This window comes from Anarrhichthys ocellatus, unplaced genomic scaffold (genome assembly GCF_004355925.1).
Source record: "Anarrhichthys ocellatus isolate YVR2014 unplaced genomic scaffold, GSC_Weel_1.0 scaffold15, whole genome shotgun sequence".
Classification (NCBI taxonomy): Eukaryota; Metazoa; Chordata; class Actinopteri; order Perciformes; family Anarhichadidae; genus Anarrhichthys; species Anarrhichthys ocellatus.
In genome coordinates this window covers 7926765-7953937 of record NW_022280045.1, presented here as the reverse complement: position 1 = coordinate 7953937, position 27173 = coordinate 7926765, and the positions used below count along the sequence as shown (strand labels likewise).

Genomic DNA, 27173 nt, shown 5'->3' with positions numbered 1-27173 from the left:
ATAAGGCTAAGGGAACATACATCTGAGGGATCATAAGGCTAAGGGAACATACCGCTGAGGCAACATAGGGCTAGCGGAACATACATCTGTGGGAACATATAGGGTTAAGGGAACATACATCTGAGGGAACATAGGGCTAAGGGAACATACATCTGAGGGAGCATAAGGCTAAGGGAACATACCGCTGAGGGAACATAGGGCTAGGGGAACATACATCTGAGGGAACATAGAGTTAAGGGAACATACATCTGAGGGAACATAGGGCTAAGGGAACATACATCTGAGGGAACATAGGGCTAAGGGAACATACATGTGTGGGAACATGGGGCTAAGGGAACATTGAAGGAACATAAAACAAATCCAAACCACAACTATTCCATCAGATTAAATTCCTTTTCACACCACAATTTCTAAACGCTGGTCCGTCCAGCCCTTCAGTTAGTCAGTTTTTATTTTGATCATCTTAATTGAAGTCCTGCTCGATAAAAAAATGTAAAGTGATATATAAAACAGACTAATGAAACTGATGCCCATTGTGTTGTTGTCATAGCTCAGTTTTTCCAGGATGCTGTATCTGAGTCCAACCTGGATGAGATGGAAGCTGAGATCCTCAGAAACAAACTGTTTAAGGTGACTTAAAAAGTGTTAGATAATGTGTGTGTTCATTTAAATTGTGGATTACAGGGTTTACTATTCTAACATGAATTTTATAATGCTGTTCTTACCTTCTTTGGTTGAAGTCAGGGTTTTATGTTACAGACACTTAAAGCCATCTCCATGAAATTATCATATATTTTCTTCAAAGGCATATTTAGAGTCGTTCCACTCTTTCTGCAAGAACATGGGTGGAGCCACAAAAGATATAATGTGTCCTGTCCTGGAGGTACTGTGACAATAGCCACTGTTGAAGTTTTACGTACTATATATATACAGTATATATATATATATATATATTTTTTTTTTGTTTGTCAAAAATGCTTTGTATGTATATACTGTATGTGTGTGCTGCAGTTTGAGGCAGACAGGCGGGCCTTCATCATCACAGTGAACTCCTTCGGGACAGATCTTAGCAGAGCAGACCGGATTGCGTTGTATCCATCTTGTGGCAGCCTTTACCCTGAAGGGCTGCGCCTGCTGGGCAGCGCAGAGGACCACGGGCAGGTTAAAGAAGTGGCCGACTGTTACCCAGTGAGTCTGATCACATTTCTGTGAACTCTTAACAAGAGTATTGCTTCTGCAGTTAACTTAAGTCATTAAAGGGGTTGACCTCAACCTTAACTTCTCTGCAGGCGTATAAAATAATTTTTGATGACCCTGAGCCAGGATCAGGATTTAAGACTCTGGAAGACAGATTCTTTGAACAAGAGGTAATATATCTAATATACCATCTGATCAGGATGTAGTTTTCAGCTGTTGAACTTTTGATGTTGCAAAAATATTTGGACCGAGCAACTCATTTCACATATAATTCAGTTTTGATGTATGGGCAGTTTGTTTAAATTATTTTTACTGACGAAATGACAATTTGCAAAGTAAATGTTTTGACAAGTCAACCAGAGACAAAGCAAACACATTCTGAACTTGATTCATGTGTAAACTATATATCTTAACTTTATCTTAACCCGCCTTTCTGTCTCTCTGAGCGGCTTCAACGTCCATCCTTTACCCTTTATCTTTTCTCAGGTGAAACTGAACACACTGGCTTTCCTGCAGCAGTTCCACTTCGGAGTATTTTACTCCTACATCAAACTGAAGGAGCAGGAGATTCGCAACATTGTCTGGATCGCTGAGTGTGTCACACAGAGACAGAAATCCAAGATAAACAACTACATACCCATCTTCCAGGGAACTGAGCAATAAAACCATAAATCTAACATAGAGTTGTGAAACAACAAGGTAATAAATGCACTTCATCAAAAGCATACTTGTTGATCTCTTCATTATCCAAGTTTGTTCATGAGGATTAGATACTGGTGGTGCTTTAAAGTCAGTTACAAATATATTCTGTGTTGTTATTACAGACCTCAGAAAATACAACAATGAAGCCTCGTGATTAATAATAACTACTTGCTATAGTTAGTATGTTCACGTTCACATTACTGGCACAATATCTGCATGAGTAAAAAGAGCACAAGTGTGCATTTCATGAGGTATAATAATGTGTAACTATACAATAGTGTACAAAATGTAATACAAAATATAAGTAATGTAGCAAAAACAGTGGTATAAAAGTCTAATTTGTCAGTTTTAGCAGCTAAGCTTTGGCAAGTGAGTTCATGAATCACCCATCTTTGCTCTTCATCAGCTCGTCCTCCCGTCACTTTTTCACTAAAGAAAAAATAAAATGTAAAACACCTGTCAGTAGAGTACCATCGATTAGATCAAAGTATGCACGTCTTTAGTTGTATAATGGCCTAACTTACAGCACCGAACAGGGACATCAAGAGGGATGTAGTTCTGCTGGCAGAGATGAACAAAAGCAGATGCTAATCTACAGGGTGCTCTGGAGGAGCTCAACTCACACACAGACAAGAACCGACCAGGATCCACCTGACGACAAAAAAACGTTGTGAAAATAACTTAATCAGTCAAACAAATACAGATTATGATTGTGGCGCCATGGACATGTCAAGCAAGTCCAATATATTGCCTTTCTCCAAACCGATATTAGATTTGAAAAACATGTACATTTGTTTAGCATTATTTCTCTTTGACAGGACTGATACGTTACAGACATAGTTTTTGCTTCTTCTAATCTATCAGTGAAGTTCACAAGTCCAGAGTCAACATTTACTTTGGCACATGGACATTTATCATCACGGCCAGCTGATTCATTTCTTATTTTGGCCATGAAATCCATTAAGAATTGGGAGAGGCCAGGGCTGTTTAGTGGGCGCTGTGGAAGATGCATGTTTTCACAGTGTCTGGCACATGCGTTAAAATAAATACTCACCACCCTAAAGCAGGAACTCAGCGGAGACGCAGGAGAGGAGAACAGAAAGTCACAGCTCACAGGGCTTGAGGCTGCTTTAGAAATGTGCTCTGTTACACCTTGCGGTTTCATACAATCCGGTTTCATCTGAAGACACAGAAAAATGATCACTGCATGTGAGAACTGACTGTTTTCATGTCGATAAAGCTCTACCAACAGGAATGTGCAGACACAAGATTTTCTTATGTATTTATTTGATATACAAACACTGCCAGTCTCTCATATGTCCTACCTGCCAACTGTACAAAAATCCCTCCATGTTTTCAGCCTGAGACCCATCAGGCAAAAGAAAATCATTCCCTGCTTCATTGTCATTAGTCCCCAGCAGACCAGTGGACTTGCCTGTGTGGATAAAAACATGTTACTAATAATGAGGATCAGTAACTATGACCATGGACTTGTTTATTCTCCTAACACATGTTAAATCTTTAGTTTTAATCCTACCATGCAACCATCCATCGAGAGTGAAGCTGCACACCTCAAGCGACAGGTCACATGACACTGACGCACCATTCTGATTGGACACCTGCACAACGTTTGACCCTCTTCTGACAGACAATCCATTGTCACTGTGAAATGCGCGTGTTACAGCGTTGTTGCAGTTGGCCTTCACCTGTGACAAACATTTTTCTTTATTTTTCAGACACGTTGAAAGAAGCGGCAGTTTTGTTCTTTGTTCTGCACTGCTGTAAATCGCTCCACTCTCTAAATGAATGTTTTTGCGGTTCACCCAGCCATGTTTTGTCCCCGACGTCTACACAGACCTGTCCGTTGTGCTGAATGTTGATGGTGCTGTTATTCATTCCTATCAGAAGGAAGCTATGCGAGTCTGAACTGCGCAGCAGCGTGAATGAAGGCTCAGCGCTGACATCTTGAGCGAGGAGCAGAGGGCAGGAGCCCGGGAGCTCATACAGGTGACCGTCAAATGTCACCACAAACTGATCTGCCACCAACAAAGCTTGGTCTTATAGAGAGAAGCAGAAGAAGAGAGACAGCATTGCAATTCAATTACGTCCTGCAGTAAAATTTCCATCATGCTTTTATTGCTGAGAAACTAGTCATACGTATAAAGGGGCTGTCCATGATCTTCCTTTTGAGGCGGTAAAGTTCAGCTGTGGGCCTGATGAAAGCGAGGGTCTGCAGGGGTCTCAGGAGCCACTCTTCCAGAAAGATCTCGACCAGTCCAGCCTCGGAAACCCTGGACCAGGGGAGCGGCGGCAGCGGCACTGATGCAACCACTGAACACTCACTGTAAAAACCAAGAACACTTGATTCTAAATATCTTACTGGAAACATTTTATTACGTCTCTTTTGTTCTGATTTGTTCATTTAACAGCAAATGCAGAACTTTGAAGCTTGGGTTAACATTTTTACGAAAGTAATAGTTCTTTATTGTTTGTTGGTTTTTTTTGCAATAAGGATGAATTTAGTGATTTGCAGCCAGGTTAAAATTAAGTTTTGTCGCAAGAGCTCAATGATTATATTTCATAAAGTTAAGTTAGGACCTGCTTCAAACTAAAATAAAATCACATTATTAGTTATACTGAGACATCCAACAAAACCTTCATGCCTCGACCAAAGTTAGCCCAGTTGTGTCCTCGTCATGGTTTTTTGTGGGATTAGCATAATATCACATAGTGAGGGAATTGCCATGAGGGAAAGGCAATTTTAGGAACAGAGTGGCACAGAGAGCTTTTCTTCATGTATGGCTCAGACATGTGCAGTACCTGGGGGAGAATTTGTAGACAGAGGCCAGTCGTTTCCTGACTCCAGACAGAGCCATTGCCAGCCTGGTGTCCACCCAGTGGTAGGTATGCTGTCCTGCCTGGTTCACAGAGAACATCAACCATTATATACCATTGCATGTGTATTAGTATGCTGGTCTTATCCTGGATTTGTCTTGTGTGACTGAGTTACCTCAACATTGCTGGATTTAGCATCTCCATCTATTCTGCATTACCAAAATTGAATTTCAGCATGGTGGTCATGATTACATTTTGCAAGTTTCTCACCATATTTTATGTTTTACTTTACTAATTACCGCACAAGAGAATGATCAGAAACGCAGTATCTCAGTTCCTAGCATATCCAGGTTTATCAAAACAAGAATACGAGCTCATCCAAGTTTTTAAAACCTGGATATTAACATGCAGAAAACATGAAAGGAATATTAGAAAAACCCATGGAATATTGGTGTGCATGTAAACACACTCATTGATACAGAATCCGACATGTGCACAAAATATCTACAAAATGCTTTAAACTAGCTAAAGAGAAATGACGAATACTAAGGTTTCTCACCATATCCAGCGCGACACTGAGCGTGACGACACTGGCCTGAGCCAGCAAACTCAGCTGAGTTTTCTCCAACAGTACAGGTAGGACCTCCACCACCCCGTCAGTCCACAACGAAACCGCCTCCCTCCACAACACCTCCAACCTCTGGCCCTTCAGATCTTGGTACACGCCCGCTAGAGTGGCCAGGGGCCCTGTCGGCAGAGCACAACACCTTTTCACACTTCATGTATTAAGATGGTTCTTTTATAATAGCAACTGCAGGCAAATGTTTTTCTCACATTGAAGTTACAAGACTCACAAGAAGTGTAGGGGTCAGAGTATCCCAAAATGATTATGTGATTATGTAGGAACAAAATAATAAATGTGAGACAGAAGAGATGCTTTTCCTGCGTCAGATAATGGAAGAAAAGATTAGAATGTTATTTAGAGTTTCTTAAAGAGATTATATTTCTGCCTGAGAGGAAAGGCAGGGACAAACAAGACAACAGGAGAGGGTGCTATCTCCTCTATCTGCTCTCTACAATTAAATGTCAGGGAATCAAAACGCACGACTAAATCAAAACTTTTAATTGCTTTACCAGTCAAGGCAGCGACTGGCACGACTGATTAACGTCATCTCTCTGCACTCACTCCTCAGTTCCTGTTGTCCCAGCAGAGAGGCGTGCTGCAGCAGACCGAGAAAGCGAGGCAGGCTGTCGGTCAGGATGCGACGCGGGGGGCTGTTCTGCCACAGAGCCAACAGACCCCTGCCTCTGTGCTCCAGCAGAGTCTCTGCTCGTTGGGAAACATGAAGGGGCACAGCGCTCAGCTCCTGGAGCCACTCACTGCTCCTGGACTGCAGAGACGTTTGTGAAGAGAAGAGATCATTATCACTGGCTGAGCCTAAAGCATTACATGCATTGTTTACATTAAGTAATCCTGCAGCAGTTCGGTTACCTGGCGCCTGAATTCAACAAGGAGATGCTGTAATGTCTTGATTCTCTTCAGCAACTTATTCTGCATCTGAGAGCTCAAGTTTTGAAGCCGTGCCTGTGACAAAAAACATCACACAGTATATCAAAGTGCCATGCTGTGTTGTAGTAAAAATGTGTCAACTTCTGTTGTTTTGGGGATACCTCCAATGCAGTTAGACTTTCCAAACAACCACTTGCTCGAAGCATCAGCCTCTGACTGGCTGATCCTACAGACACACTGCCCAGAGTTTCAGGTTTGCTGCTGCCGTCTCTTTTCTGCACGTCCAGCATCAAACTGAGATTTCTTCCCACACAGGCCAGTACAGTGACATCCTCGTTCAGACCTGGACCCGGATATGAACAGATTGAGTTTTTCACAATCCTAGTTTTAATATATTTCTAATGTTTTTGCAAGTATTGCAGAGATGATTCTGTATTTACCGTTCATGTAACCTGCAGTGGTCTGAAGACATCGTCCCTCTAACATCCCGCTCAGCCAGATGTTCTCTCTGCGGTCCAGTCTGGCCTGCATCTGGACACCAGACCTCCCGGCCCAAGACACGGCACTGCCCCCCACCTCAACACTCCAATTGCCAATCCTAGACTGTGAAGTTTTCTCACACACACACACACACACACACACACACACACACACACACACACACACACACACACACCGTACTTGTGTGAGTACTCATAAGGACCCTCAAAAATATCTTTATTGTGGTTTTATTTCTTAAATTCTTGGACTGATATAGTCAGCACAGAACCTCCCGTAAAACCACAACTGGTTGTTGTTACACACAACTATTTTCTGTACAGATTTACATGCTGTTATTCGTTTGTTTAATCAGTGAGCTTTCGAGGTGTAGTTTGAATGTTACCTTCCATGCATATATAAAATATCAACATTATCAATTAATGATAATTCAAGTAATACTTTTATCAGCAATTGATCCTTGTGATATATGCACGCAAGTTCATGTTGTTTGGAAATGTTAAATTCAGTGTAGCATGCTGCATTGCGATTTGTCTCTGATTGTGGTTTCCTTACACATCATTGCAATTTGTATGAGAAAGTTGGAACACTGGTACATTTGTCTTTATAAGGCTATATGTTCCACAAACTGCCTTCTTATCTTTGTGCTCGACTGACTTTTAAAGGCATCAGCAGCTGTAACCTTCAGGCATGCAGACAAGTTATATACGTCATTCCACGAACCCGCAACGTCTTTGGTTAAAAAGATTTTTAAGTTTTTGCAATCTGATCTTGTTGCGAGTCACTATAAATAAACTAGAATATTTCATAAGTATGGAAGACTATAAAAACAGGATAAAGGACTGTTTGACCACTGAACACCAGTAATCCATTGGTTGATGCAATTTACTGTTTGTATTAACTTTTTTGCAGTTTTGTTTTTAATTCTGTTATGTGAAACCTTTTATGCTGCTAACTTGCCAAGGACTACCTTGTAAAGGAGATGCTAAATGTCAATGGGAAATATTCCTGGTAAAATAAAGGTTAAACTAGAATAATAAATAAATAAATGTATTTGAAGAAATGAGGATCGACACTTTACTTTACAAAAAAGTTATTGGTCCTCACAAAGACAGAAATACAAAAGCACACAGAGTAGCGGTGCTAACAGCCACTGTGTACAGAGTGCTTTTTAATCCAAATCTAATAATGTCTTATCACAATAAAGTCCTGGCAGCAATGCAATAAAACCATCATACCCAATAATACGACATTGACTTGACATGCCCTGTTCAACAAAAGTTCTTGACTGAGACCCATTATTGTTAAGGGGGTTGTTCACCTCAGAGAACAGAGACATGTTGGAGCTCTGAGCAGTAGAGGAGTTTGTCAAGGCGAAGGTGAGGCTGCACTGGTGGGGCCGTCCTGTCACCGAGAGGCGAGACTGTGAGTAAAATAGCTCCTCTCCTGAGTTCACTCTGTGGGATCCTGACCACGACAAAGTCTGGGAGAAACATACAGAGAATAAACAACAGCTGAAGAAAAGGAATAAGAACAACGGCATTCTGTAGGTCTGAAAACTTGAAAGACAGTTGTATGTGGTGACATACATGGACATACAGTACGTTCAAAGACTATGCAGTTTATCGTAGTACAACCACCCACAGAGAGATCATTACTCATGTATACCAGCACAGTAGCTACAATCTCCACATCTTAAAATGTGGGAGTAAAACCAAACTATAAATCACTGCATGAGAAGGAAAGCAGTAAGAAACTAAGGATGCAGATGAGTTGACTCACAGGCTGTGGGGGGCAGAGGCCCAGCAGCACGGTGTGCTCCAAGCGATCCCTGAGGTTGGTCTGAATCTTAGTCAGGAGTGTGTGTGACGGACAGGGTGCAGGAGACACTTTGTCCAGGCCAACATTCACCTGAAGACTGTGCATTCCTTGTGGACCTCTCTAAAAACAACACAGAAACACAAACATCAGTCGTCTGCAATCGCACGACGAGAGAATACCTCATAGGATTAAAGTCAAAGCTTTAGCTTTCAGAGTACCTGGTACTTCATGCCTTGCTTGATGCTCCTGTTGTCCCATTTTAGCTCTGCATTCTGTGAATACAAGTTCCCCTCCTGACCCACTGACACACAGCCTTTAACCAAAGACACAGCCATCTACACACACACACACACACACACACACACACACACACACACACACACACACACACACACACACATCAAGTCATTGGGAACTCAATAAAGACTTATCATACACGACATCCATGAAGAGTTTAATATTTGAAAAGAGTCCACAAACCTGCGATGAGAGCAGAGCACATGCCTGCCCCCTGCTGGAGCTGTTCTGCCACTGTTTGTTCAGGGTGACGGTGATATTGACAGGGACTGCACTGTCCCATGATAGATGTGTCTGTATGCACAGTAATAGTAATACAAATAAAAACAGAAATAAAACTCATACGTTTTTTTGTACCTAAATTACACATCACACTATACTAAATCATGGGAATTATTAATCATGTAGTCTAAAACAACATTATGTTTGGTGTGAAAGAAACCAGAAAAACAGTTACCTGCTCCATTTCAGCTAATAGAAATAGAGGTAAAGAATACTGCTTGAAATGCCAAATGTGTCAATTTCACAGAAAAAATGGTGAGACTAATTTCTGGGTTAAATGAATAGCTGAGATGATAGATATTCTAATAGTTTAAAACAAAGAGGTATAAGTGTGGCAGCCTACGTGGCGGCTGCTGCGTCGTTCCCTCTGTGAGCTGTGTGACAGTGTGTGAAGGGACATCTGGCTGAGTGTGGAGGAGAAGGGCTGTTTCAGCTCCAGTTTGGTCTCATTCATCTCCTCTGATCGACTCCACCAGCTCAGAGCTCTGACCTTGAGATGAACAAACCACAGTTTGTGACCGCAGAAAGCAAAAAGTTTTCTTTTTTAGAATGCCGGACATGCGTCTCCGATAAACTGGACCGGATTCATGGTGTTTAAACATTTTTTATCAAAATGTTTGTTACATTTTCACCAATGAATATGATAGTTTCTGAGAGGACAAGACTAAAAAGACAAGTTTGAATGAAGCCCTTCACATTTTCAGGATCATGACACACTTTGTACAGCCTGACCTGCTCCTGTCGACCATGCCTCGTCCAGCCCAGTAAAGCACTGTCCAGTCGCCCATGTAAGGAACGCTCGAGAGTCACCTCCAAACTAGTCCAACGGGGAACGCAGTTGATCTGAACTGAAGTCAAGAACAAGATAAAGACATCGACAATCTGTAGTCACCCAGAATCATAGGTCACACATCAATAGCAGCATCCTCTTAAGATGTCATAGAATTGAACAAACATTGTCCCTGTGATGGTTGTAATGTTTGGCAGAGTTGGTCTGCATTAGTTTACCCTTCAGGGTCTGGTTCCCCATCTCCAGTGCTGGAGGTGAAGAGTAAAGACCAGACAAGATGAACTCCTGGCCGCCCCACACAGCTCCATGTTGAACCTGGTAGCTCCAGTTCCTGGCTTCATACACCGTCCTCACTGAGACAGTCCTGGGTAGCGGCTTCAACTACAGAACAAAGATGATCATCTAATGTGTCATGATGTTCAGGGTGTGAAAAGTCAAAATGTTTATTACAGATTAATCAACTTTTTTTAAATCTGTAAAGAGATATTTTAGCCCAGAAATACCTGTGGGTAAGAGTGTTCAAGCTCTAGAGCCTGTCTGTATCCACTCTCTAGAGCTGCTACTTCCCCCAAAGCCCACAGCCTCCTCCTGCCTGACAACACCTCCACCGAACCTGACACACTGGACCGAGTCTGGTTCAGCTGGAGCGAGGGAGGAGAGACGGCAGCATGAGTTGTGTGTGACATGTCATGCCCATTAAACTCTTTAATTATAGAACAAATGCATTGAAAAATTATCACAACAGTGTAACAACTGCAATTCCGGCACTGATTTAGCAGAAGACGTTGCTTTATTCTTGTTTTAACATGATTTAATAAGAGCGCCTTTGAGAATAAGAACCCACCTGAGAGCGGACATTGAGCTGAGAAGGCAGGTAAACCAACATCCTGGGAAGAGTGTGGACCACCTTCACCATCAGGTCCTTGCTGGACAAAAGAACACCTGTCACCTAAAGTAAGTGTGTATGCATGCGTTTGATTGACAGGAGAATGTCAAGCCGCCCATTTTGGGTTATAAACAATGAGGCAGTGTGACCCATGTGGTTTCTGTATGTGTGTGTTGATGGTACCTATGAGGCAGATGGTGTCCCTGAATGATGAGTGCCACTGAGGAGCTGACTTCAGGGTTCACAGCCATGGAGCACCTCAGCTGTGACTCAGTAAGTCTTCCCCAGGCCTCGACCTACATCGACAGTCACAGAGATGGTTAGCACAGAGGGGTAAAGTTGTGGGAATTTTGAGTGTATTACCCTCACCTGTAAGGCAGGGCTAGTTAGTCCCTGCACAAAGTGTTTTAGTGTGACTCTGGCCTCCCTGGACCCTCTATGTGCCCCCCAGCCTCCAACGTCCCCCACAACTCGGACTCTCCAGTCGTGACAGTGAATGTCTACTGAGGCGCTCCGCAGAGGACCTGCACAGAGCATCACTACAGCTGTTAAAGGTAAAAGCCATAATACTGCCATCATGACAATACAAGCTGTCTCAATATGTTTTTTGTTTTTGAAACCGAGAGCTGAGTGCATTTTAAAAATGAAATATCCACGACTTCTACTTTGTTATATGAAAATTAAGCTTGAAAAACACATAAAGAAATACAATAATTATGATAGTGCTGGTTATGAGATGAGTTATGACGAAAAATAATGAAATCCCCTTCTGCTCTTCATCTTCAAAAAGGTACTGAGAAAAAAACCCAGACGCACTTAAAACGACCCAAACTTCAGAAATCAATATAAAAAACACAGATATGAAATCCAGCTGTTAATGCAATCTGACCTTTGAACTGAGCAGTTAGGGAAGTGTCCAGTCTGTGCTGCATCCCCGTTTGATTAGAAGCTGGCGGAGAGTAGGAAAACAGCAGGGCCAGACGCCCACTGGCCACAGTGACATTCAAACCGGAGGCGAGCAGATTGTGTCCATCCACAGTGAGACGAGCTCTGGACTGAAACTGAGAGAACCCTCCCTGGATGGAACATAGGCCCTTGGAGCAGAAAATCATAAGAGAGGTGTTTGTTTTTTCATCAACTCTTGTACAAAACAGTTCAATAAAGCCATACAATATAAAGAACCCCAACAATAACAGATGTATTATGTTACCTCTATATTAAGAGGCAGTCCTCTGTCCTGCAGCCACGACCAGCTGTGCCAGATGTTTCCTCTCATCTCTTTGGTATTTGGGAGACATTTCATCTGAAGTCTCATTCCTGCCTGCTGACCTCCAAACTGGGACCGCAATGTCAAGGTCTTGCCCTCAACAGAGCCAAGCTCTACCTGCACACACAGTCACTGTGATATCAACCATCTGAGAGATTGTACAGCTTTGTTCCGTGAGCTGTTTTAAAAAGCCAATCAACGGTCAGTTATTGGCGGTTGAGTCGAGTTTCTAACCTGGATGCTGTTGTTTGCAGGGACTCCCAGTTTCTTCAGAAAGTTCACCGTGTGTCTAAAATGACTCTTCACTCTGACCGTTTCAGACATCTTTGAAACTGTCATCTCTTGAGTTATCTGTAAAACAGTCAGAGTATCAACTGCAGCAGCTGTTACATACAGTGGCAGGTTGGTGTGGTTATGAATGCACAGATTATCATTATGGTCCTAGACTTCAGGGATGTGCGGCTTGAAAGAGCAATTCATTACAAACCTCACACAACACTGTTGATAGAGTCCTACCTTTTGGTTTCCCGCACTGCTGTGTACGAGATAATAGTACGAGCCATTGCCTTGAGTCCCAGAATTCATTCTCACTGCAACATTAACAGGGAGACCCAGCTTTTCCAACAGGGGCACAGAGTGGTTTAGATTGAGCGATGCTTCATTTTTATCCTGGGAAAACAACAGCATTGAATTATGATGCGTGGCGTCCCATCCCGTTTCTCTAAAAATAGATCAATTAGGGCTGCAACTTTGTATCACAAGTGAAATGTGAATTTCGTTGGATTTTAAAGGCAAATAATTACCTTTTTTAAAAATGTAACACAATGTAAAATGACAAATGCTTTTAATGTATCATCACACCTTAGTTTTCTTAAGAGCCACTGAAGCCTGTAACTCTGTTTCATCCATAGCCATGGACACCCGAGATTCCACATGAGTTGGTGAGACAACCAACAAAGCAGAGGACTGCATCTTGTCCGGACTACCCCACTCCTACAGACATGATTAGAAAGTGATATAGTGAAGTTATTACAGCTTTAATAGGCACTCAGATAATCATGTGGTATGTTTACTCAACCTGAATCACTGTGCAGTTGTTGTGATACACCAGCGACCCCTGCAGGCCTGGTTGTGACATCAGCGCTCCACTGGCTGCAACAGTACACTCCTCCATCTGAATGACGGCTTCCGTGTCATATTGATGTTTTCCGACCCTACAGGTGACTTTCAGTCTGCTGTGCTCCGGTAAATCTTGGAGAGCGGGAAGATTGTGCCTGAGCTCGCCCTCCACGCTCAGCTCTGGCCAGGCCCTTGCATTGAGCCTCAGGAAACCGCTTTTGCCCTCCAGATCGGTGTCCACCGTCGCTGTCCAGATACCATGAGGGTCCTGCCACACTGAGCCATTCAAATGGGCCTAGTAAGGTCAGAACACCAATGTCATAAAGATTGTTAAAAAAATAAATACATCTCACACAAACACTGGCTGAGGATGACTCATTCTTATTCAATTCCCGAATATTTAGACCATTTGGACTTTGCAGGAAAATCACAGGTGTAACCTATAAGACTGACGGCTGCTCAGTTCAATTGAGTGCCACAGACTTAACTATGATATTAATTACACCTGTCCTGTCCGGTGAGAAGGGTCTAGTGCCTAGCTTAGGCAATCAATAATGTGTGTAAGAGAGGTTTGATTTCATTCAGACCATTAACTGTATAATGAAAACGCCCATATCAACCCAGTTGACTGGCACACACTACAAAATTCCCAAATCAAATAATGTGATGGAGTTTATTACAACAATCAACTATGTCAACGCTTCAATCGTCATCCATAAAAACCTACAGTACCTGTAACATTGGGCATTTTGACTCCAGAGACCAGAGCCACTGTGTCCTTCCTTTGGCCTCTATGTCTCTATTGGCCCTAATGTAACATGCCCCAGCCTTAATGAACAGGGTCCCAGCCTGCTCAGGGCCTCCAGGAGCAGTGGCCTCTACGGTGATCATCTGGGGCACACCGTGGCTCCTCAGCCCAAGGAAGGAGTGCGTGAGGGTCCCAGAGAAACTTGGAGGCCTGCAGGATTGACTCAGCTCCAGGGAGAGGTCCTGGCTGTCTGCCCTCAGAGAGGAGGTCATAGTAAGCTGGCAGGGGACGACTGACAGGAGGCCGTGGAGAGCCAGGGACGCTGGGAAGACCGTTCCCTATGGCACATAAACATGGAGAATGTTAATCTGTGTTGAGATACTCAGATAGCCTATTGGTGGAAGGACAGTTGACTTTGTGTCTCTGTCCAAAGTGGAAGCAAGTCAAATAGAGGTGACAGTAATCTAGCAGCTGTATCATCTGTTGTGTTGTTCTGCTCTGCTGCTGTAGTAACTGAGCTGTAGCTTGACCTTCTAGTGAGCTGGAAACTGTATTTCAACACATGTGCGAATCACTAGGAAATCCTAGTTCTTCCAACAGTGATGAAAGAAATGACAATATATTTTCACGGTTAGACGTAACAGTAATCACAACTTGCTTATTCAGGTTTCCACAAGCAACATCCAAAGTAATTGATTGATTGTCTGACCTGTAGAGCAGGACAGTAGTTTGTCACGTTCACAGCATAAGAAGACTGCTCCTTAATGTTTGAAGTCTCTCTTTTCCCCAAATTACCCCTAAAATAACAACGTCCCAGCTCCAGGCCAACCTCCACACCAGGCAGATGTGCAGTTGAAACATTAAGGATTAATGCTCCATGGGCAGGAAATCCCAGCATCTGTAATGCCTCTATAGAGTGCTGTGCAGATGCTTTCAGACCAAGGTGAGGGTGACAAGTTAAATGCAGACTAAGGCTGCCTCTCTGTTTCCCCTCAGTCTGGATAATGGTACTGAAATTAGTGGAGCAGCCAGAACGGGTGATGGAGATGTTGGCTGAAGTCTGTGACAGCAGGAGAGTCTACGTATAAGAGAAAAGTTAAAAAGGAAAGATTAGAAACGGGACTTTTCTTCACTCCTTCCAAACAAATTACACAAGTTAAACATGCACAGTGCACAAATATACTGAAATACACAAACAAGACCATTGCTGAAAGGATTCATTGCATTACTTTGTTTTTGGTGCAAAAGGTGTTTAATATAGATGTTCACAATGTCACTTGAGGGGAACGTGACTGTTGGTACCAAAGTTCATGGCATTCCATCCAATAGTTGTTGAGATGTTTCAGTCTGGACCAAAGTGGTGGACGTAGACAGACGCTGCCATCCCTAAAGCCATGTCACAAGCGTAGCTAAAATCCATTAGTAGGTTAACCCTCATTTCAACCATGATCTTGTTGGTACTTATTTTAACATAGTATTGGTGTTATCTATGCATTTCATTCTGTAATGGAAAGAGTCATCTCCAAGGTGAAGATGTTTCTTTTGCTTTTAATCTCTTGGGAAACAAGTTTCCTGGCTCTTTTTCTTGTTTCCTCTCTAACCTTCAGTAAGACACACCGCTGGTGGACAAAAAGGTTCCAGCTGGTCCTCCTGTCCTCTCCTCCCCTGTGTTGGTTTGCCAGGAGAAGAATGGAGCACACGTCACTTTCCAACTCCAATTCAGCTTGACTAGCCGTGGTCGACATGCTAACAGTGAGCTCCCCTGGTACACCAGTGGTGGCCAGGTTTTGGTGAAGCATAACCCTCAAGGAGGTGGAGGGCTCCCAGGCAGCAGTCAGGTTGATCAGAGCGGAGTGAGTGCTGAAAGAGACCCGAGCGCTTCCAGAGAGGGAGGTGTCACTGAGCTCACCTGAACCATGGAGCTCTACTCTGGTTGGGATGATGGAGGCAAGAGAGGCCCAGTGATGCTGGAGGGTCCAGTCTACTTCAGCCTTTTGGTCTTTCAGCAGTGCAGACATGAGGCACTGACAGGAGTCCTGCTCATTTTCTAAATCCAAAGAACCTTTGAGTCCATCTTTCCCTGCTAGTCCGTGTATGGTTAAAGATGTTTTATGTGATACGCCCCCGTCAGCTCTACTAACCTGCACCCATGCCAGCCTCCCCAGCCGTTTACACCGGAAAGACAGCAACAGACTTGAAGTGATTGAGTCCCATGCTACAATGACATCTGCCCAGATGTGACACCAACTCTCCAGCATCATCCGACCTGTCACCTCTGCCCTGTGTGTAACACTGCGGGTCCCAAACTCAAGCAGCCCATGCCACCCATATAGCCCAGGCCTCTCCAACCTCAGTCCCACATTCAAGTCCATTCTCCAGGGGTCAACAATCAACCCGATCCCCAGGGCCCACCTCTGAGGCCCAGGCCGGAGCAGGAGCCTGAGACTAGATTTAGTGGGCACGCCCAGATAAGTCAGCAGTAGCACGGATGAATGAGTGAGGTTAGCTCTAAGCTCCTTCTGGCCACTGGAACTGTGACAGCCTTTAACTTGAGCAATGAGGCTGAAGTGAGCGAGCGACAGGCCATAGCAGAGCCTGTTGTGTGGTCTATAGGAGCGAAAGATTCGTACCTCCACAGGGCGACCTGCCACATTTCCATAACACTGGGCTGAGAGTCGGTCTGCGGTGGCGTCCCCTGTGCAGTTCATCTGTGAAAACAAAACCCCTGTTGGCAAAGTTTGTTTTTCAAAGACGAAACTGAAGAAGGAGACGTAAGAATTTCTGAGGAATAACTGAACTTTAGACCAGCCACATGAAATGTTGTCGTACACCAACATGCTTATATGAGCCTTTATTATGAAACAATACATGTTCAATGTTAGAACAGTATTTCTGTTTTATTCTTAGTGGTTCATTTAATACTACTGATCATGTTGTGCTGTTGGAAAAGCTGGATTAGTGGGTCAACTTCTTTGAAGGAATATTTTGGGAAATATGATCATTCTCTGCCGTGAGTTGTGATTTATTGCACTCTCTTGTCTGTATGGTAAATATGAAGCTATAGCCATCAGCATAAAGACTGGGAGCAGGAAGGAACATCTAGCCTGGCTCTGTACAAAGAAAACAAAATGGACCTGATGGACCCTGATGAAGGCAACAAGCCGAAATGCATTGGTGTAACAATAAGTTGCTCTATATACTACAAAAGTTGCTTGACTTTTGACCCCCTCAGACTTTTCCCCTTCTCCATGCATCTTGGAATTAGATGAAGTTGCGCTAGAAACCCTGACTTGCTTCAAAGGAAACAAAATACAAGCACGTCCGATTAGCTGTATTTACAAATGTTACAATGTGGCACTATTCCTTTAGGTGGTTTGAACACAATGCTCCTAAACTAGGTAAAGATCATGGGTAAAGATGAATAAAAACACAGTCGAAGACATATTTTCAGTCACAGATAGAGATCTGCTAACTAGTGAACATGTGTAAATTATTAAATCATTTACCTGTAAAGAGGTGGGTATGAGTCCCTGGAGCAGCTTTATCTGTTGCCATAGAGCCACTACTAATATAGCTGTGCTGTTTTTCGATGTAACGTTAAAAAGGATGTCAACCATTCTCTCGTCCTCCATGTGAAGGACCAAGCTTGTGTCCAGAACATCTGCTTCTAACTAACAGAGGAAAGACAAATGTGAAAATTCAGGAAAAACAAACAGTACAGATATTCTGAGAAAGATGACACATTGATGCTTCTAAGGTCATCACTAAAATATGAACATGCTAGGGATAGAAAAACACAAGATAGACCTGCACCTGGTAATGTGCTTTGGCTTGTATGGAGCTTGATACAACGCTTTCCAGCAGAGCCTTGACTTGATGCTGCAGCCTGGAGAAATACTCCCATCGGAGGGGAACCTTGTCTGTCTTGCCTCCATTAAACTCAGCTTTTAGATGTTCTGGTCCAGCCTGCAGCTCTGCAAGGACCGAAAGTCGTCCGCCATCCTGGGCCCACCTCACCTGGGCATTACTGTTTGCATATATACCTGTATGCAGGAGAGATTATAATGCGGGTTATGATTATGATACGGGTAAAATAAGCGGTCTGATTGGTTTATAGCCGTGTTATAATACTCTCATACCACTACTATGATGTCTTTTTTAGTATCACTCCGGTCAAAGAAAAAGCCGTTAGACTATTGTCATGGGTCACGGGGGGGGGGGGGGGGGTGTCCCGGACAGAGTGTCCCCTATCGGCTGTCCTTCAGTGAGCACACACCCCTGGATTAAGAGCCTGCCCTCCAACATGCTCTGCAAGCCCTGGCCTTCCTGTCAACCGCTATGACTGCTCCTCCATGTCTCCGGGTACAGCCTCCAGATTTATACAAGCAAAACATTTGACAATTTAGTTTTAGATTTATCTATCAGACACTTGAATTATTATTATTATTATTATTATTATGTTTGATATACAGTATACTCTTCATATAGCTTTATATTATTTGTTTGTAAACCTCTAATCTGGAGGAGTTACCGGAGTTGATGAGGCAGTCATAGCGGCTGAGAGGAGAGTTATGTCAGGCTCCATATTCAGGGGTGCCGATCTGGCAAGCCGAGCACATCCGGTACCCCACAGCCTCAGTACTGTTTAGTTTTAGGATATCGAATCCAGTTCGACGCAATCTTGTAAAAATCCATATTCTTAATTAATTTTTTCATAGGTGGTTGTGATTTAGTTCTCACTTGTTCAATCATATTCGCTGCAGTTTATAAAAGATGCAGGTTGAAAATCGTAACATTTTTGTGTACGTGTGACGAATCTGTTGACAGATGCACACAACTGCTGCTGTTAAGTGAACACAACAGTACGGAAACATAACACGGCCTGTCAGGAAGCTATTGCTTAGATGATTTACCTGTTGCATTGAGCAGGCGGAGGGAATGAGATAGACTGGTGGTGACCTCACCCGTCCCTCGAGCCCCCAGTCGACGGCTCGCATTCACACAAAAATACTCCGCCCCTATCCAAACACACAGCCAATCACGGGCCACGTGGAATTTCGTTCCCATCGTGCCCTCTTCATCTTCTCTGTCCGAAGTATCTCCAGGTGCCTCCTGATGTCTCAGCTCCACAACGTACAAGGTCTCCATCACTCTAACTCTCAGCTGTCCTACAATAATATTAAGTTTAAAAAAAGTCAGGATGGGTTTCATCTAAAGACAATATCCAAACCAAATCATGAAATATTAAAGTACTATTAAAGATATTTTCAAATGAACTTCTACCTTCAGTGAGGGTGTCAGACTGTCCCAGCACACCGTCCAACCCCAGCACTGGAGGCAAAATAGCGAGATTGGCCATGGAGTGCCTCAGGTCCCCCGACATAGCCAGCTGGAGACCACGGGTGTCTTTTAGAGACCCTTTGACTTGAGCCAGCAAAGCCTCATGCCCCTGTGTGTAGGATCCATGTAGAGACACACTGGAGGAGACAGGCACAGTAAGTCCAAAAGTCCATAAAGAGACATTGAACATTGTTTATTACATATATGATTGTCTTTGTATATCTGATAAATACAAAAGGATACATTTAGACAGTGTGATAAAATACAGGTGGATGCACACACCTGTCTGAGGACATGTTGGCAGCCATGTTTACATGCATGTCAGTGGCAGAAGGCAGCAGACTTTGGGATACGTTCAGCTTCAGTCCCACAGCTCTGTCTCCCCCCTGGAAGGTGTGGGATATCTGGGCGTTCAGCTTCACCCGGTCCTTCCCATCCGCCCTCACCTGTACTGAGCTACTTCCTATACCAGCCATTGCAGAAATGTCTGCAGTGGCCTTTACCTTAACATGAAAAACATGAAAATCAAAAACCTTTGTTATCATGAACTAAATTCAGACTACTAATTTGGGACCAATGAATGACAAAACATAGAAGCGACCCACCTCTAATGTTTTGGGAATCTTTGATTTGAAAGGGTGGCTGAGAGAGGAATAAAGACCGACTCTTCCTGAAGTTCCATTTAGCTGTACAGAAAACTAATAAGACAAGAACACCACACATTCATCAGAAATGCAGCCAATTAAACAAGCAATAATTAAAATGCTGGTTTGGTTTTACTCACTTGGCACTCCTGGCGCTCTATTCTCAGTTTCCCTGTGGCCTGATAATCAAAGTCACTGTTGTTTTTGGGGTTCCAACATACATTTCCCTCCACGATAGCGGAGGAGGGGAACTGCAGCTGTAACAGCAATACCGAGCAAACTGGTCACAAGTTTGGCCTTTCCTACCGTATACTATACTGTATGCTGTTGGAGGTGGACGAACATGGCTTGTTACAATGCTAACTGCAATCACCAGACATCATACAAATCAACACTTATCTCGTCTTATCAGTAAAATGCTGATTTCCTGAGTGGAGAGGCAGTCTTACCTGGAGCTGATGAGTGAAGTTGACTTTAACTGTTACCACGTGGTGACTTGAGTGTAAAGGGTTCAACTGAACTCGTCCAAAGAAAGTCAGCCTCTCCTTGCTGCCAACCCGTAACCTCCCTTGTACGTCTTTCTGGGTCTGAGAAGGAATGCGCCATATATAAAACATATATTGAATACACAAATGTTTTGAAATCAACATCAAGTATTTTACTGAAGCTAGGTCATACTCATCATCGATCATATAAATCCAAAGCACCGTATTAATGATTCTCATTTTTGTATAATTTTATATTTCTCTGCAATACAGCTTGTAATTTAAATGTGTGATATCTTTAGAAACATTGGGACACGGGTTAGAAAGTAAGTATGTATGAGAAAATAAATCTCTGTAAGGATGTTGAATTCGATTTTTATTAACTTTTGTCTCTTTTACGTCAGTATTTTGGGTTTTGAAGGCTGGCAGTTTACCTGGATGCTGGTTATTATCACACAGGCTTCTGAGTCTGATGGAATAGTGTCGGAGGTGAAAGAATGGACGAGTGCAGAACAAACCTAAACAAAAAAACAAAACATCTCTGAATACAGTAATGAATACCCCCTCACTTTCTGTTTAAGTATCATGCGTTGAATTATTAAATCCACTTGTGCTACACTTACAAAAGGACTCGGTGGTCGGTAGCCGAGGGTGAGGGTGTGGATGACCTCTCTGTTGCTGTGGAAACCAGCTTTCGATTCCAGGATGTAAAGGCCTTTGAGGAGGTCGACGGTAAAAGTCTCCCGCAGGAGGAGAGTCTGAGGAAAGGTCTGGAAGGGCTGTCTGTGCGATATGGGATCGCTGTTAAAGTCAGCCGTGTTCTCGCTGACATTGTTTTTCGTAATATAATCACAACCGTCCTAAAATACATCAACAGATTAATTCCAAGTCAATCAGATTGAGGCACAGACCTGAGCTGGAGCATTGCTGTTTTCTGATACATCTTCAAGTCCTTCCTCAGCTCCTCTACTACTCCCTCAAACTGCAGTTCTGTGGACGGACTCTTCGGCTTTGAGAAGGTCACCTTCAGTATCGCTTGCCTCTTTTTCAAATTCTTAAAGAAGTTAGTAAAGTCAATCTATGAAGAGTTAAATGCACTTAACTGAACACATCCATTCTACGAGGCCCAGTGTCGCCACCCACCTTATCCAAAGTGTTGAGGGCAGCAGTGAGGCTGACGTTGTGCTTTGCATAGGTGGAGGCCATCTGCAGGGTGTGGCTGAGTTTAGAAGTCTCCAGAGAGACATCTCCTCTCAAGGGTGGAGTCCACAAGGAGCTCAACGAGCCGGAGGCCTTCACACTTCGCTTCCCCACCACGCCCCACCCTCCTGCCTGGGGAGGGACGACGAAGGAGTCGGAGGAGAAGCAGGCAATGCACATGTAAACATTTTGTTGCATCATTTTCTTAGTCGGTGCAAACAAATAAAATGACCATCATGAAAAAAAAAAGTGTAAAATATGAACTGATTCTTAGATGGAGCAGCCTCTTCCTTCCTTACTTGGATGTAGGTGGCAGCTTGTGTGTAGAGCTCCAGACGGGCCTCCCTCTCTCTGCCCCTGTCTCTGTAGAAACCCTCTAGCCTGAGGTTACGGATGACCAGCCACTTGCTGGCTGTCAGCTCTGAGGTGAGCTGGAGCGTGTGGCGCTGGTGCTGGCTCAGTTTGTGGGCCGTATAGATGTACAGCCACGGCGTGTCCATGTTAAATGTGCCTGGACAATGATCAGAGAGACATGATGCTGAGTTCTGCCTCACTGCCTTTATAGACTCTAAAAATAATTTCATATGAGCCGCTTTTACCTTCCCATTTTTTCTGCGGCGCGTCTTTGGGAGGGCTTCTCCAGTGTAATCCGGCCACCAGTGGCATCACGTTGTTGTAGTTGATCTTTAGGTGAGTGCTGCTCTCAGACCCGAGCTGTCTCAAGTGAGAGTGCAGAAGCTGAGTCCTGTAGTTTAAATTCTTCTCTGGCACCTGGAGACTGAACTAGAATATCATGAGACAAAGAAAATATGCATTTAATGCTTAGAAAAGGATTATGCCCCAACAGGCAATGCATTTAAAAACGTATATTTGTGTTGGTTTGAAAAAAAAGAAGCGTTTTGAGCCCTCACATAGGTCTGTTTACCTCTAGTGTGTAGCTGGTGTGATTTTGTGTGGATTGGTTTTTGAATGACTGGCTCAGGAGAATTGTACGCTTGTTGTTGATCTCATCCCAGTGTCTACCGTAGCTGATGTCCAGGGATGATTTGAGGTGGTCGCAGCTTTCCTCATGCCTAAGGTGGATCTGCGGACGCACATAAAAGCTGCTCAGTTAATGCATGGAAGACAGAACCACACAAAAAGTTTTACATTAAGATTCATGTTAACATGTCTCCAGGTACCTTGTGGTTGATAGGAGCTGTGTTGGAGCAGTAGCATTCATGATCTGCTCTCATGATGTAGGTGAGGTTTGAGTACCTCTCGCTCTTCAGTCTCTGAGACGTGTAGCACTCCTGACGCAGGTGCCTCGCATCACCTGTATAGGGGTCAACGGTCAGGACCAACTGATGGTGAAATATTTGTAATACTCCTATGAGCGGCAGCTGAAACTTTCAAAACTTTACCATGTATATGTGTTTTTCAGTCACTCACCTCCCAGACCATATTTGAGCCTGAGCGCGGAGCTCCACAGTGAGCCCTTCCGCTCCATCAGTCCCAGCATCCTGGTGCCGACCACATCGGGTAACAGGAGCTCGGCCTCCACAGAGTACTGCCTACTGCTGCCGTCCCGCCTTTGCTCCAGGGCCACTGGACACAGCAAAATGACTTGTAAAATGTAAACGTTCAATATAAAACTAGTGAGAGATAATAAACGTGTACTGTTTGGTCGCGTCAGTTGGATACCTGACAGTGATGCTGTTTCTCTGAACACGTTCTTCACAGTGGCAGAGAACCTGGTCTTCCTGCCCAGTCCACGAGTAACATTAGCGGAGAGGATCATGGGATGTCCATCAGCGGCCATTTTGGCTTCAAGATGGTAGCACGTTCTCTGCTCTGACAGGACGGTCTGAGTGTCGACCAAACCCTAAAGATGACACAATCATTAACATTTTTTATCACTGGAAAATCATTTCAGGTTTGTATCTTTCCTAGAGAAAAATCCTGTTATAGTAAATCTAAATGCCTACCATGACATAATAATGAAACCCATCAATCAACAGCTCCAGCTTTCCTGACCTTATGTTCCTCTCCTGTTCAAGTTGCCCTGAGAAAACAACACAGTATCAGCATTGAACCCTGACAGAGGGGTTTTGTTATGGTGTTCCTTTGTGACCAACCCTGTATTTGGATGATTTTCAGCGGATGGGTGATCCTCAGCAACAGTCTGTGAGGGTTGAAGGTGAGGTCCACAGACATGTCCCTGGGGATGGAGGACTGAGGTGTGGCCAGGAGGAGGTGGATGGAGGCCTCTCTGGGGAGCCAGGCGCCTCTCTGAAACATAAATTGGGACAGCTTTGTGCGTTAGTCACTGTGAGAGTAGATGAAGAGATCTCACACAGGGAATTAAGACAAGAACATCATCTCAAAGATGAAACTCATCTGTGGATCTTCGCACCTGAGGGAGCAGTGAGTAGGCAGCCTCCAGCAGGTAGTAATGGAGGCCTCTGTCCAGCTTCAGCAGCCTGAGGGAGAGGTGGACCGGTCCTGGAGCAGGAAGAGAAACACCTGTGGCAGGTAATGGGTAGGAGGCATTGGAGCACAGCTGCCAGCCAACCATCTTGGACACTGCGAGGAAACAGACATCAGGGATTGTTAAAGAACTGTACTACTATCATGTGACCATTGCAGGAAGTCAGCTGATTAATCAAACAATTATGGCCAACATTCACTATTTTAGATAAATGTTCCGATGCATAAAAACAGAAAAGAAAATGACTTTCTGAATCACACTTTCAACATCCAGCCAGAATGTACATACAAACATGCACACACAGAAAAATAGACAATATGCTGTAGTGTTTTTAAAAAGTCAATAGTAACAATTTAAAAGGGTCATGTATGACGCCATCCAAACAGTGTTTGAGGACTTACATGTCTTTGGTGTGCAGGTGGTCTTCTGAATTTGACTCTTTGGCCCCTTTATCTCTTCTCGGTGGTCTCCACTGATCTGAAACACTCTGGAGCTGCATGGTGAACACAAACAAAACACGTGCTCTTTAGGAAACCATCATTCTCAAAACGTCTTCAAATATTTTGCAATATCATAAACACCAACCAACAAACACTACGTTTAGTTTTTTTTTTGCTATACTCCAAGATAATGCAACCTGCTAAACATAATAACAATATAAAAAGTGCTGGACGTTTTAATGCATATGTTTATACTTTTGTATGGTAATGCAGTTGATAAGACTACGTGAGAGGAAGAGGATAAAACATTCAACCTTCGCCATCTATAATTTTTTTTAAGTTTATCGCCTTCATAATACATGTAAATCCTTGTAATACATGCCCTCACTAACCTTAGAGAGATGATGTCCATGACGTCCTCCGGCGTGTTGAGTGTCACCCTGACATCCCGCCCCTCCTGCAGCTGAATGCTGCCATCCAGACTGGTGGAGCTCCTCAGCTCAGAGACCCAGTCCACTGCAGCTTGACCCAAAGCACCGTCAACCCCCATCATGGCAGACAGCCCCACATAGGCACTGAGAATAAAGACAGCAGTTACACTCTAGTGAAGGGCGCAGTTTGAAACCAAAGGTCAGGTTTGTAGCCCCTTTTACGTGTGTTAATATGGAAGTACTTGGGTTTGATGTATCCAGTCAGGGAGAAGTGAGAAGTATCCCTGTAGTTGACGTTGCCCTTCAGACGCAGCGACAGGAGGGAGGTCGTGTTGATGCTCAGTTTGACGGGCAAACCAGACAGAGACGGTAAAACCAGTTCGTCTGTCATCATCACGGCCCTGTGGTTCAGCTGAACCTCCTGACCCTGGAGGACGAAGAGGAAGGAAGGCAGATTGAGAGTGAAAACGGCAGCGAGAATGAAAATGAGGGGGGGGGGGTTAACAGCCAGAGAAGAGACCAGCGACTGTGAGAACAATCTACCTCCAGCATACCTTGAGAAGTTTGACAGCCAGTCCTGCCATGCTCAGCGACAGCTGGTCAATCTGATTGTAGAGATCTTCACATGTAAACACGCTGAGCTCGTTGCCAAAAACCTTCACACCGACCCAACACTTCAGCCTGTTATCCTCTGTTCTCCTCCTCCCAAACAACTGCAAAAGACAGAGCCAAAACATGTTGTCATGAAATTTACCTTCACTCAATGGAAAACTTTACAAAATAAGAAATCTTAAGCCCCTGCAATGAAAACCCCTTTTTTACTCGATAATGTTGCTATTTTCCCATGTGTATCCTTAAAGGTTTATCTATATATACATGTTTGTGAGTAATTAGGGGGATTTAGTACATGTGCTGAGGCATTCACAATCTTGCTTACGATCCTCTTACATTATCCTTATCTGTCTTTTGAAAGTATAAAACTTCAGGTATTGTTTTTTTGGAATTCCAGGGTATTAAAAGTGTAAAGAAAATAATTTACTCCTCTCTATAAATTGAATAATTTGAAATAAAAACCATCCTTGTATTGTAAATCATTATCCTTTATCTTAGCAATTGTCTTTCTTGTTATCTATATTCAGGGCACTCTGTCTTTGAATCGGTTAAGTCATTTTTAGGCAAAAATTACAAACATTTGATAATTCCGGCTGCTCAAATGTAAGAATTAACTGCTTTTACATGTATTTCAGTTATTGTAAACTGAATATTTTGGGGTTTTGGACTGTTGCTCATAGAAAAACACTTTTTTTTGAATGCACTGTCAAGATAGCAGCATTGACTAAAAGTCATAAATCTAAAATGCAACGTAATCTGCTTCACAATGCTCCTCCCCATCCCCAGTAGAGATGATTGTCTTACAACAATCGCAGTGACCTCACCATGGCCCTGGCCTGGCTTAGATAACTGTTGGTGCCAGATAAACACTTTTCTTTTTCTTCTCTATGGTCCTCATCTGTTTTTCTTCTTGTCCTCTTAGTCTCTTTAGGCTGCGTCTTTCGACTTTGAGCCACAGACTCTCCATTGGAGTCAAAGTTTTGGTGACCGAAAACATTCTTCAAAAGGGGTTCAGCATTTTCAACGTGAAGGTCCACCTTAGTTGTGAAACAAAATGCATGCCTTCAACATCATTTTGTAAGATTATAATATACATACTAATATAGGAATCAAATGGATACCAAACTCACTTCCAGAAGGTTGTGGGCTCTGCCGTGAAAATATAGAGTCAGACTGGCAGTGGCAGATCTTGGTAGAAATGATTTGGGAGAGAAAACCAAAGATGTTTCCACATTTGTAATTCCCATGCCTGAAACAAACAAAGAAGCAGAAAAATTCAGACATTAATCCTGATTGCAATTTTGCTTTATATGAAGCTGAAGTGAAGCCGTCATTACCTGATGAAACTGTGTAGTCTGAATAGGAGGAGTATTTCAAAAACTCAGCCTCAAAGTCTCTGCTGATAATGTCGTCAGGCAGTGACTCGATTAGGGCCTGCTTAATGGGGTCCTCGCTCCTCAGGACATTAGTCAGGTGACTCCACACATATGATCCCACTAGAGAAGAAGAAGAGGAAAGGCGTATGAATGTCAAACAGAAAAAAAAAATGACCCCCCCCCCCCCCCCCCACCGACCCATTCACCTCATTCAGTACTACTA

General features: G+C 43.5%; 2 protein-coding genes across 3 annotated transcripts in view; one reads left to right on the top strand and one right to left on the bottom strand.

Moving 5' to 3' along the window:
* The window catches only part of LOC116387636 (V-type proton ATPase subunit d 1-like), a 3743-nt gene extending 1840 nt beyond the window's left edge, over positions 1 to 1903 (top strand). The window contains exons 4-8 of the mRNA XM_031854897.1: positions 551 to 630; positions 806 to 883; positions 1012 to 1188; positions 1290 to 1367; positions 1684 to 1903. Of these exons, the coding sequence (XP_031710757.1) occupies positions 551 to 630; positions 806 to 883; positions 1012 to 1188; positions 1290 to 1367; positions 1684 to 1860 (590 nt within the window). The 3' untranslated portion in view covers positions 1861 to 1903. The remainder of the gene's footprint in view (positions 1 to 550; positions 631 to 805; positions 884 to 1011; positions 1189 to 1289; positions 1368 to 1683) is intronic.
* A 19-nt stretch (positions 1904 to 1922) lies between these two features.
* Positions 1923 to 27173, bottom strand: part of LOC116387634 (uncharacterized) — a 31282-nt gene continuing 6031 nt past the window's right edge. The window contains exons 14-74 of one of the 2 annotated variants that reach the window (XM_031854895.1): positions 26912 to 27070; positions 26705 to 26823; positions 26399 to 26611; positions 25517 to 25675; positions 25205 to 25389; positions 24924 to 25106; positions 24493 to 24584; positions 24017 to 24186; positions 23739 to 23892; positions 23589 to 23665; positions 23305 to 23485; positions 23053 to 23208; positions 22803 to 22936; positions 22547 to 22705; positions 22221 to 22404; positions 21921 to 22132; positions 21565 to 21753; positions 21333 to 21475; positions 21045 to 21204; positions 20856 to 20939; positions 20386 to 20523; positions 20077 to 20193; positions 19898 to 19990; positions 19575 to 19795; positions 19236 to 19429; positions 18866 to 19120; positions 17766 to 17995; positions 17459 to 17623; positions 16583 to 16660; positions 14662 to 15030; positions 13937 to 14290; positions 13164 to 13499; positions 12947 to 13078; positions 12602 to 12754; positions 12320 to 12436; positions 12029 to 12202; positions 11708 to 11912; positions 11188 to 11342; positions 11002 to 11114; positions 10777 to 10858; positions 10436 to 10573; positions 10151 to 10313; positions 9875 to 9990; positions 9486 to 9632; positions 9044 to 9154; positions 8782 to 8898; positions 8525 to 8683; positions 8064 to 8225; positions 6685 to 6847; positions 6406 to 6587; positions 6227 to 6319; positions 5921 to 6125; positions 5294 to 5481; positions 4720 to 4817; positions 4057 to 4241; positions 3757 to 3956; positions 3437 to 3605; positions 3225 to 3334; positions 2954 to 3079; positions 2424 to 2550; positions 1923 to 2328 (exon numbers count right to left, since the gene is read on the bottom strand). In XM_031854895.1, coding sequence (XP_031710755.1) covers positions 2318 to 2328; positions 2424 to 2550; positions 2954 to 3079; positions 3225 to 3334; positions 3437 to 3605; positions 3757 to 3956; positions 4057 to 4241; positions 4720 to 4817; positions 5294 to 5481; positions 5921 to 6125; positions 6227 to 6319; positions 6406 to 6587; positions 6685 to 6847; positions 8064 to 8225; positions 8525 to 8683; positions 8782 to 8898; positions 9044 to 9154; positions 9486 to 9632; positions 9875 to 9990; positions 10151 to 10313; positions 10436 to 10573; positions 10777 to 10858; positions 11002 to 11114; positions 11188 to 11342; positions 11708 to 11912; positions 12029 to 12202; positions 12320 to 12436; positions 12602 to 12754; positions 12947 to 13078; positions 13164 to 13499; positions 13937 to 14290; positions 14662 to 15030; positions 16583 to 16660; positions 17459 to 17623; positions 17766 to 17995; positions 18866 to 19120; positions 19236 to 19429; positions 19575 to 19795; positions 19898 to 19990; positions 20077 to 20193; positions 20386 to 20523; positions 20856 to 20939; positions 21045 to 21204; positions 21333 to 21475; positions 21565 to 21753; positions 21921 to 22132; positions 22221 to 22404; positions 22547 to 22705; positions 22803 to 22936; positions 23053 to 23208; positions 23305 to 23485; positions 23589 to 23665; positions 23739 to 23892; positions 24017 to 24186; positions 24493 to 24584; positions 24924 to 25106; positions 25205 to 25389; positions 25517 to 25675; positions 26399 to 26611; positions 26705 to 26823; positions 26912 to 27070 — 9764 coding nt within the window. In that variant the 3' untranslated portion in view covers positions 1923 to 2317. The remainder of the gene's footprint in view (positions 2329 to 2423; positions 2551 to 2953; positions 3080 to 3224; positions 3335 to 3436; positions 3606 to 3756; positions 3957 to 4056; positions 4242 to 4719; positions 4818 to 5293; positions 5482 to 5920; positions 6126 to 6226; positions 6320 to 6405; positions 6588 to 6684; positions 6848 to 8063; positions 8226 to 8524; positions 8684 to 8781; positions 8899 to 9043; positions 9155 to 9485; positions 9633 to 9874; positions 9991 to 10150; positions 10314 to 10435; positions 10574 to 10776; positions 10859 to 11001; positions 11115 to 11187; positions 11343 to 11707; positions 11913 to 12028; positions 12203 to 12319; positions 12437 to 12601; positions 12755 to 12946; positions 13079 to 13163; positions 13500 to 13936; positions 14291 to 14661; positions 15031 to 16582; positions 16661 to 17458; positions 17624 to 17765; positions 17996 to 18865; positions 19121 to 19235; positions 19430 to 19574; positions 19796 to 19897; positions 19991 to 20076; positions 20194 to 20385; positions 20524 to 20855; positions 20940 to 21044; positions 21205 to 21332; positions 21476 to 21564; positions 21754 to 21920; positions 22133 to 22220; positions 22405 to 22546; positions 22706 to 22802; positions 22937 to 23052; positions 23209 to 23304; positions 23486 to 23588; positions 23666 to 23738; positions 23893 to 24016; positions 24187 to 24492; positions 24585 to 24923; positions 25107 to 25204; positions 25390 to 25516; positions 25676 to 26398; positions 26612 to 26704; positions 26824 to 26911; positions 27071 to 27173) is intronic. The other variant, XM_031854896.1, reaches the window with a different exon arrangement.